General features: G+C 47.3%; 1 protein-coding gene across 1 annotated transcript; it reads right to left on the bottom strand.

Annotated features, from left to right (window-relative positions):
* Positions 1-1,573: 1,573 nt before the first annotated feature.
* On the bottom strand, positions 1,574-10,355 carry LOC101421909 (solute carrier family 52, riboflavin transporter, member 1-like). The gene is given in 5 exon segments (XM_071215555.1): positions 1,574-2,513; positions 2,515-3,192; positions 3,311-3,580; positions 9,828-9,891; positions 10,231-10,355. Coding segments are annotated over 5 exon segments (1,833 nt in total). The 3' UTR covers positions 1,574-1,817.
* Positions 10,356-11,166: the final 811 nt, after the last annotated feature.

Below are 11,166 nucleotides of genomic sequence, written 5' to 3'. Positions count from 1 at the left end.
GTGTTTGGCTGGAGTAGAACTGTTATTGCCAAAAAGATTTTCTGTTCTGTTAGACTGCCCCTTTCCCAGCCATTCTGCTTCAAGAAGCAGACTTTTCTTGTGGCTTTTTGTCTGCACTTGTTGACTGTTCCCGTTTCAGACTTCTCCAGAACCTTGGTTGGATTGCTTGCAAGCAAAAAGAAAACCAGAGAATTTACTGTGTGTTTTCTTCAAGTCTCAGTGTCCCTAGGTAGTCTACCTTCTTTCCACCTTTCATAAATTTCCTGTTACTGTTATGTCCAGGTTTTTTTTTTTTTTTTTTATTTTCAAGAGGGAGGACTAGTGAAGAGTGGGGATTCTCCATACTATACAGGAGAGACAAGCTGAACCAACTTTAAAAATCTTTTAGTAGAATTCACAAGTAAACCACATTCATTGCATAACTGACAAGTATCCCCTGAAGTCTGTGTGAAATAATGAACATATTTCTACTTGTAATCCTCATCTTCTTTTTGCAAAGGGAAAGTTCCTGAAAAAATATTAGAAACCTAGTCCTCTGGTCAACCACAGAGTATGAATTCAGTAAGGCAAATTATTTTCTTTCTTCATTAATATGATTTTTCCTTTATTAGAACTGATAAAATATAAGTTACATGTAGTTGTTGCAATAAAGGTCCTAATAATCCTTTTCATTTTTCAAGATATTTTCATTTGCTGTTGTCTCACTGATGTCTCCCAACAACTCTGTGAAGAAGGCAACAAAGACCAAGATTACTTATCTCTACTTAATAGACAAAATAATTGACTCAGAGTAGATTCATGATAAGAATTTAGAAGTTTCTGATGAATAAGCCACTAATCTTGCTTTTTAACACAATACTAATGTAATTTGATTAAATTATAATAGTAGGATCATTTAAGCATCTTAAGTCACCAATCCCATCATTATCCACAGAGAACATCTTGGTTATGGGACTCTGCCCTTTTTCTTAGCCTGGGAATTGAGGAAAATGGTAAGGCGAAAGGAAGCATGTTGGTGGGTGGATAACATCTGGTTTGCATTTGGCATTGGGAGGAATAATCACTCTATTACCCAGACTTGTGACTGTTTCTCTTATTGATTTATCATTAGGGGATACAATGTGTACCCTGGAGTAGGACGTTAAAAATACTACAGACCGAATCATCTTTCATACACTTTGAGGGGTGGAACAGCTCACATCAGGTTAGAGCCAATGAACCCAAAGGCAGCAGGAAGTAGGCAGAAGAGCTCACGGGACACACGTTTGCTGATAAATAAGTTGAAGTCTTAGAAGTGTTTGTTCTGCCTGGGCCTGGGATGTCTTCAGGGCCATTTAGCAATGGATCCCAAAAAACTCTCTTAACACAAGGCCAGGGGCAGGCTCACAGCTTGCTATGGCTTGAATTGAATCCCTTCAAAAGATTTGTTGAAGTCCTAAATCCCAGCCTCATGAATACGACCTTATTTGGAAATAGGGTCATTGCAGGTGTAATTAGTTTACTTTAAGATAAGATCATCCTGGGATAGGGTGGGCCCTTAATCTAATGTAATTTTTTTCCTTTTTAAGGACGAAGAGCGCTTTATTGTGCGAGTCCACGGCAGGCCCGGGTGGGGGCCGAGCCCACAGCCCCAGCCTGCCCCTGCTCTGAGCTGCCCTTTGGTCCCCGCCCCTGCCTGGAGGGCCAGGGTCCCCCACGGAGTGTACAGGTGCCTGCGAGTGTGCCCAGGTGGGGACGGCTCCCTGGGCCCCGAGCACTCGGGCGCCGCCGCAGCCTCGAGGTGAAGACGGGCGGGGCGGGGCCCCACCTGCGCAGGCTCAGGGGCCGCACGAGTCCACACAGTCCTCCCCGCTGCGGAACACGCGGGAGATGCTGGTGGGCGGGAACATGGCAACGGCGCCGAGCAGGGAGCCCAGCTGGATGGCCACGCCAGCCGCCAGCAACGCTGGCCGGCCTCCGCCGTGCAGCAGGGAGCCGGTCGCCACCTTCACATAGGAGAAGATGCCCAAGCACAGCGCCCACGACAGCACCACGAGGACCACCCCTGCAGAGGTGCCCACCAGGGGCGGGCAGGGGCTTAGGATGGCTAGTGCCACCAGGTAGGCTCCAAAGAACACGCCCAGCAGAGAGAGCGCGCCCAGGCCCGCCAGGGTCCTGCACAGCACACCCATGGCCAGGAAGCAGGCCAGGGGGTTGGCAGCTCTGCCCAGCACCACGGCCAGGTGGCAGGCCAGGCGTCCGTAGGGCAGGCAGGAGAAGCTCTGCACGGCGGGCAGCACACCGTTGGTCAGCGCGTTGGTGACGGCCAGCAGGCCCAGCAGGAAGGTGCCACGGGCCGAGAGCAGCCGCTGGGCCTTGGGGTCTGGGCCGGGGGCGGTGTCCGCTGCCTCGCGCAGCGGCTCCTGCAGCGGCAAGGCCTCTTCCTCTCCGGCCTCAGGACCAGCCACTGGGGCTCCCACCCGCGGGCCAGGCTGTGGGCCCTCTGCGGGTCCAGGGGGTGGTGATGACAGGTGACGGCGACAGCAGCAGGAGACCCTGGAAGGCGGCAGCCGAGGTGACCAGAAGGGTGGTCAGTGCCCAGAAGAAGGAGCTGGCCGGAAAGCCCTCCGGGAAGTAGTGGGGGGTCTCAGGGGTGCCGTTGATGGGGGCTGGCAGGCACTCGAGGCGACTGACGCCCTGCGCTAGAGCCAGCATGCAGGGCAGCAGGGTGCTGAGACCCTGGCCCAGGAAGAAGGAGCGCAGGAAGGGCGGCGGCAGGTGGCTCAGGAAGGGCAGGAAGGTGATGTTGGAGGCGCAGCAGGCCAGCGCCAGCAGCAGGGTCAGCGTGAGAAAGGCCACCGAGTGGGGCTGCCCGGCCACCGGGACTACGTGGTGCCACAAGGGGGCCAGCAGGGCCGTGCCCGCCACGCTCAGGGGCTGCACCACGCGGATGGGGGCCTTCTCGCCCGTGCCTGGGGCCAGCCGCCCCCACAGGGTCACCGGCAACAGCCCCAGGTTCCCCAGCGCCACCAGCACAGACAAGTATGCGGGCAGGCTCCAACCCTCGGGGAGGTCCTTTACCACCACGGGCAGCTCCACCCAGATCCCGCTGATGGCAGCCCAGGAGCCCATGCCAAACAGGGCCACCAGCAGGTGGGTCAGCGCTGCCATGGGCCCCAGGTGGGGCCTCCGGGCCGGCTCCTCCTCCTCCCGCTAGGTGCAGAGGCCCTCGGGCTCTGCTGGGAGCTGGACACCTCTCCTACCTTGCGGGCGCCACGCACTCCCCCAGGGCTCATCCACCCGAGCGTCCCGGGCCTCGGCGACAATGCGCACAGCCGGGGCGGAGACGCGGCGCCGGCGAGGAGGGGCGTGGCAGGGCGGCCGCCGCCCCCTCGCCGGAGTCAGGTGGGCGTCCGGAGGGCCGCCGGGGCAGGTGCGCACGCCCCTCGACGCCCAGGTGGCCGCCCCGCAACGCGGCGAGGGCGCTGCCCTCCAGCCCGGGGACGTGGCCCCAGCCGGAGCCGGCGGGCCACGTGAGCGGCTGGGCCGGAGCGGCCGAGGCCGGACGCCGATCCCGCACCAATCTAATGTAATTGATGTCCTTGTAAGAAGAAGAACAGACAATCAAGGGAGAAGGTCATGCAAAGACAGGCAGAGATGAGAGAGCCGCGGCTACAAGTCATAGAATGGAAAGGATTGCTGGCCACCACCAGAAGCTCCTCCCCTGTGGGTTTCAGAGGGAGGCATGACTGTGCCGACACTTTGATTTCAGGCTTCTGGCCTCCAGCACTGTGGTACAATAAATTCCTGTTATTTCTAATCCACATAGTTTAATCTGTTACAGCCCCAGGAAACTAAGAGTTTCCCACCATGGAACGTGATAAAGTTTGATTAGGATGTCCTTGAATTCCCTTCTTGCTGTCTGATGCTCAGTCTAAGGGTCCTAGTGGACCTACAACCTCTCTGCAAAGCATCCTTGCTATGTGCCTCCCTGAATTGCAAAATCAATTTCCTGGAAGGTATCCCAGTCATCAAGCAGACTTCCTGTTCAGATTTTACACTAATGTCAGTATTATCACTATGCTAACAGATAATGCAGAGTGCCAAGTCTCAGCTTTGGAAGATAAGCACAATGGCATGTGGCTGGGCAAGTCTGTTCTCTTGATCAGGTACTGGAGACACTCCAATCACAGCAGGTCCTGTAGGGCCTCCATTTTCCCTCTGCTTGTCCAGACTGAAGCATATGAACATCCTGCAGAGGAGACTCCCCTGGACTTTAGAACCTAATGGTTTTCAATTCTGTATATGTCTAACAAGCTTAGTTTTTGTTTTCTGGGTTATAGATTAGAATGGAGGAAATGGGTTGCATACTTATGCATTTTATTTACAAAATATAATCCAAAGTGACTACAACATTTTTTAAAGTACACGAAATGATAATTGTGTTAGAGAGAAAAATGCCACTTCCTCCAAGATGTCTATGTCCTAACTGCTAGAAGCTCTGAATATGTTAGGTTCCACAGCTAGGGGGAATGAAGATTGCTAATCATCTGATCTTGAAATTGGGAGAGTATCCATAATTATCTGGATGGGTCCAATGCAATCACAAAGGACCTTAGAAGTAAAAGAGGAAGGCAGGAGGGTCTGAGTCAGAGAGATGCAATAAGAAAGACTTGATTGACCATTGCTGGCTTTGAAAATAGAAGACGTCCATAACCAAGAAATATAGGAATCCTTTAGAAGGAAAAAAGCGTATTTTCCTCCCTAGAGGTTCTGAAAAGAACCAGCCACACTGACATCTTGATTTTAACACTGTAAGATAAATCTGGATTGATTGATTGATTTTTTTAAAAAGGGGAATGTTTTATTTTCCAAGAAGCTTTACATTACATAAATGTTACATTAAAAATATAGGGGAATTTCCATATACCCCACCTCCTCTCTCTCCCACACTTTTCCCCATTAACAATATTTTTCGTTAGTGTGGTACATTTGTTACAACTGAAGAACACATATTGAAGCATTGCTACTAACCATGGACTATAGTTTACATTATAGCTTACATTTTGCACTGCACAATTTTATAGGCTTTGACAAAATATTTCATGGCCTGTATCTGTTATTGTAATGTCATGCAGAACAATTCTAATGTCCCCAAAATGCCCCATGTTACATCTATTATTCCCTCTCCGTTCCCTCAGAACCTCTTGTGACCACTGCCTTTATATCAATATTACAAGTTCTTCCATTACTAGAATAATTATTTTACTTTAGTACATATTTGCATTCCCCCCTTATGGTTTTTCTTCCTGAGTCTTGAGGATTTTGGGATAGTGATGCCCACTCTTTCTGATTGAGAGGGTTGAACTGGAGCAGATGAATTGAACTGTCTTGCTTGAAGTTTTAGATATGCTCTGTTTATTTTTGGGATGGACATTGTCCATCATCCTTCTTTTGTTAGTTGTTTTGGGCAAGCCCAATGAACTGGAGAGTAAGTGTTGTGACTGCTGAGATTCAGGGCTTAACTGGCACATGAACAGATCAAAGATTTAAGTCTCTGGGACATATATTTAATGAGTATAGTGCTAATTATAGGTTCAAATCAAAGGGGCAGAAGAGCCATGTTTTATGTGTACAAAATTGTAAATGAGTCTAACTCTGTTACATTGGGGAGCATATATTCCAAGGTAAGGCCCACAAACTGGGTGCCAAAATCCTGAGATTGTCTACCTTGCCTATAGTGTCTAGATGTCTCTAGAGCCCTCAGGAACCCCCGTACTTGATGCCCTGTTTCCTGTGGCAGTCAATAAGATCCCTCTGAAATGTGCATAAGCATAATCTCTGGAATGACTGACTCACTTTGAAATCTCTTAGCCATAAAAACTCATTTGTATTTAATATCTACCCCTTTTTAACAAGGCCTTTTTCCAAATGCATTGCTAGTGGGTACTTGGAAATAATCCTTCAGTGCCAGGGAGGCTCATCCCTGGGAGTCATGTTTCATGTGGGGGGAAGGTAGTGAGTTTATATGCCTTGAGAGAGCCCATTTTTGAGCAACAAGGAGGTTTTAGGAGGTAACTCTTTTTTTTTTTTTGTCTTTTTCTAAAAAAGATAAATAAATCACATAAAATGTTACATTACAAAACATAAGAGGGAAGCAGACTTGGCCCAGTGGTTAGGGCGTCCGTCTACCACATGGGAGGTCCGCGGTTCAAATCACGGGCCTCCTTGACCAGCATGGAGCTGGTCCATGCACAGTACTGATGCATGCAAGGAGTGCCCCCATAAGGAGAGGTGTCCCAGCTTAGGAAAGCCCCACTCGCAAGGAGTGTGCCCCATAAGGAGAGCCACCCAGCACGAAAGAAAGTGCAGCCTGCCCAAGAATGGCGCTGCACACACGGAAAGCTGACACAACAAGATGACACAACAAAAAGAAACACAGATTTCCCATACTGCTGACAACAACAGAAGCGGACAAAGAAAAAGCCACAGCAAATAGACACAGAGAACAGACAACTGGGGTGGGGGGGGAAGGGGAGAGAAATAAATAAATAAATATTAAAATAACAAACAAACATAAGAGGTTCCCATATACCCCACTCTCCACCCACCCCCTCTCCTCCTACATTAACATTCCCTTTCATCAGTTAGGCATATTCATTGCATTTGGTGAATGCACCCTGGAGAATTGCCACACCGTATGGACCATAGTTTACATTGTAGTTCACACTCTCCCCCAGTCCATCCAGTAGGTTATGGCAGGATATACAATGTCCTGGCATGTTCCCTGCAATATCATTCAGGACAACTCCAAGTCCCCCAAAAGCCCCATATCACACCTCTTCCTCCCTCTTCCTGCCCTCAGCAACTCCTATGGCCACCGTCTCCATATCAATGATACAATTTCTTCCATTGCTAGAGTCACAACAGTTCTACAGTAGAATATAGTAAGCCCAGTCCAATCCATAAGGAGGTAACTCTTAGGCAATATATACAACAGGCTAAGCTTCAAATTCACGAGAACAGTGTTCTTAACTACAGCCATCGTTACCAAGGGCCTGGTGTATTGGCTCTGCCCATGTACTCTAGGGATTCTTGCCATTCTATTAGAGAATGTAGCAGGACTTTCCAGGGTGGGAATTCAATATTCTTTCAGTTATTTTGTGGGTCTCCACCCACTGAGAATACACCCCATGACCACATGAGCACATTCATATTCCATAGTGGCATGCCCCAGGTGCACCCTTCCCCACGCATCTCCCCATCACTGACAGCTCACACCAGCGATCCTCCTCTGCCACAGTTGCATGACTTAAGCTTTGGAGTGTGTGGGGTAATTTGTTACAGCAGCCATAGGAAACTAATAGTCTGTGATGGTTAGTTTCACATGTCAGATTGGCTAGGTAATGGTGTTCACTGATTAGCAGGCAAGTGGTGGTCTGATTGTTACTGTGAAGGGGTTGTACAGATGGATTAGCATACATAATCTGTTGATTGTATCTATGGTTGAGTGCATCTACAATCAACAAAGAAGATTTCCCTCAGCGATGAGGGAAGTTTCCTCTTCCAATCAGTTAGAGGTCTTAAAGCCAGAATGGAGGATTTCAGCAATCAGAAAGAAGAATCCCTGCCTCTGCTTCAGCCACCAACTTCTGGGGAATTCAACATCACCTTTATCAGAGTTTTCAATTTGTGCCTGCCCCGCAAAATTCAGGCTTGCCAGTTCTCATAGTCATGTGAGCCAATTCCTAGAATAAATCTCTTAATACCTACATATATACATATATCCTGAGGGTTCTGTTTCTCTGGAAAGCCCTGATTAATACAGAGTTATATAACAAAAATATTGCTTTCCCAAGATTTAGAAACAAGAGAAATTATTATTGTATGTCATATAGGAATACCAGGCAGTGGGGTCACGCACAGAGATGTACGGTGTGTGCTAAGGCCTTGTCTGTGCTGCTCTGCTTAGCAGTGGTGGGGCTATTTCTCTTCTCTTTCACAATAGACTGGGGCAGAACTGAGCCAGAGTCTGTTTCTAGCCAGGCTTGAAGAGGACTGGCCACACCCATGTTAGTCCTCTGGAAGCAGTCACCCTGTAAAGAAGCCTGAATACCTTGCTGGACAGAGAGGCCTGGCCAGTCCTGGCAATTCTCTGCCATTCCATCATCCCAGAAGAGGCACCAACTGTGAGTGAAGCTGTCAGCTAATCCTGGCAACAACAGGCAAAGACAGCTATCTCTACAGATCTTGGCCTCAAATGCTGAATTCAGAGCCAATAATACCATTTGTGCATGTGAGACATAAATTGCATTTCTCCCACGTGTCAAGAGCTATATCAGACATCCCATACATTGGGGAGAGAGCAGAAATGATTTCTGTTGTTGTGGGACTTCTGGTCTACCATAGGAGATGCACAACAGCAAATAAGTGCAAATTTAATCACAAAAGGGGAAACTGAGGACCAGAGCGATGGAGCCACTTTCCCAAGGACACCCAGCTAAGCATCTGATGAGGGCTGAAATTCAGGTCTGACCTCACATCCACTGGGCCAGGCTGGTTCTGCTACAAATCATTTCTTTTAGCCTAAAATTATTTCAGAAGATAAGCACCAAACTATGTCCCAAAGTCCTGCTTCACAGAGGTTTAGTGAAGAAATCCATGTTCTACATTTTTTCCATAAACCAGGAATACAAATTTTCTTGGTGTAGCCTCATGTAAAAGGTCTAACTATTACAGAGATGAACTACAAATTTTGATTTGGTTTCAAGGATTGAAGAGTAATGTAGTCCAAATAAATGAAGTCATCAATGGTTTTGGAACCCATTGATAAAATGCTCCCAGCTGGAGCAGTGCCCTTTCTACCTTCTTTCAAGGAATTGGAAACATAGGGACTGAAAAAACAGAGATGTCAATTCAAAAGTGTTTTTACTTCTGGGAATCATTCTGCTGCAGCATATAATCTAGCTGTCCTTACTTACTTTATCCATATAAAACACTTTCTGAAATGTATTCTACTCTCTGGGGGAATAGTTTCTTTTCTTTTAATGGAGGATCAAACTGTCCTTTTTCTAAACTCACAGAATAAGTGTAGCTTTATTTGAGGCCCACAACTAAACCTTCAGTCTAAAGAGATGAGAGGGTTTTCTTTTTCTTCTGCTTCTCTGCAATTGAAGTGTACTGTCCAGAGCAGATGATGAAAATATTACATACTTTGATTTAGACAATCTGAGCTGCAATAGGCACATATTATCTGATAACCAGACTGCAGCTGTCTATCCCATAATCTTTTATTTTGTTTTTGAGAGAAATGCAGTTGATGTGCATGCCGATTTGAGTCTTTTGTGGACCCCAGAAAATTATGTTCTTAAATTGGTTCACTCCTGTGGCTATGGGGCCCTTTGACTGGATTGAGTTCAGTTGGGGGTCTTTGATTGTAGTGCTTCAATCAGTGAGGCATGATCCAGGGTGGGTCTCAGCATTATTTCTGGAGCTTTTTGTAAAAGGGAAAAGTATGTAGAGACACACAGAGAAAGAGAGCTGCCATTTTTACCCTGCCATGTGAAAAAGGACCCCAGGATCGCTTGCAGCCTGGAGGCTGAGAGAGAGAGAGAGAGAGAGAGAGAGAGAGGATTCTGAAGGCCTAGAGATGAGCTATATGCCTGATTGCCCAAAGCTGAGCTCAGAGAGAAAGTAATCCTGGAGGAGATGGCAGAGACCAGCTGCCATTTTGCCTTTCCACATGGCAGGAGTCCAGGACTGCCAGCAGCCAACCTTTAGTGAGACAGCATCTCTTGATAATGCCTTGATTTGGATATTTTCATAGCCTGGGAATTGTAAGATTTTACCCTAATAAAATCACTGAGCACCTGCTTCACATGTATGAGGTCCCAAGTTGAATCCCAGGTACTCCTAAAAAAAGGGGGAAAAACATCCCATTATAAAAGTCAAATGCTTTTCTGGTATTTTGCATTGGCAGCCTTCAGCAAACTAAAAGAACATGTATGGTCCTTCATTTAAATGGACAATTCTACTGGGAAGAATTTTAAAGGAACCAAGCATCTAGTTAAAGTTTGGTAACATTTTTCCTACAATGTTATCTAACTGAGTGTATTGGTTTTCTATATCTAACTGAGTATATTAGCTTTCTTATTGCTTCTGTAATAAATTATCACCAACGTAATAGCTTTAAAACGACATAAATTCATTGCTTTGTGGTTCTGGAGGTCAGAAGTCTGAAATCATTCTCACTGGACTAAAGTCAAGGTGTCGGTAGGGTTGGTTCCTTCTAGTGGCTCTAGGGAAGAATCCGTTTCCTTGCCTTTTCCAGCTTCTAGAGGTACCTGCAGTCCATGGCTTATGGTCACTTTCTCCATCTTTGAAGCCAATCACAACATTTTCAAATACCTGTCTGACACTCATCCTCCTGCCTTCCTTTTTCACTTACAACAACCCTTCTAATTACATTTAGCCCCCACCCCTTAATCTAGGATAATCTCCCCATCTCAAGACCCTTTTGCCATGTAAGCTAACTTGCTCACAGGTTCTGGAAATTAGGACATTGGTCTCTTTGGGAGCTTGGGTTCCATCTTCTACTCTGTGGAATTTTCACAGGTATTTGTTGGGTGGCTCCTCTGTGACCCACTCTGCACACCAGATTACTTCATGCACCTTCTATAACGTGGGCTAAGATTCCCCATTCCCATTCCCTGGTTGCCAACCTGAGTGGACCCCACTTCCTTCCCTTTCAGCCTCCCCAGGCTGCTTGAACCATGGGTGAAGCCTTTGGGGCAACCTTGCTTTGCCCTGGCTGTAGCATCAGTCTCAGCTCTTGATTCCGCCGTGCTTCTCTTTGTCACTCTAACAACTGGCACTTTGTGCTTCCCTGATCCTTTGATACTTCTTTCCCATAGGTAGGACACTTTTTGGGGAAAACCTCAGATTCCTTAAAGAAGCCCAGTTCACAGACAAGGGATCTCAAGGAACCTGGTGAAGCTGTTTGGATAGTTCTTTTTGTTGACACACCTTGCTGTTAACCCAAGAACTTGTTTGTTTTGTGCTGGCTCTTCCCCTCCAGGGAAGGAATGCCATTCAGACATGGTGCCAGGCCAGGCCTTTCAGTGACACAGCATTTCCCTGACCTCTCCACTGGTCCTGGCTCTTTCTCGCCAGCAGTTGTCTTTGGAG

Source organism: Dasypus novemcinctus, chromosome 6, assembly GCF_030445035.2.
Source record: "Dasypus novemcinctus isolate mDasNov1 chromosome 6, mDasNov1.1.hap2, whole genome shotgun sequence".
In the NCBI taxonomy this organism is placed as follows: Eukaryota; Metazoa; Chordata; class Mammalia; order Cingulata; family Dasypodidae; genus Dasypus; species Dasypus novemcinctus.
Note: the sequence above shows the minus strand (reverse complement) of the source record. Positions and strands in the feature narration are given on the sequence as shown.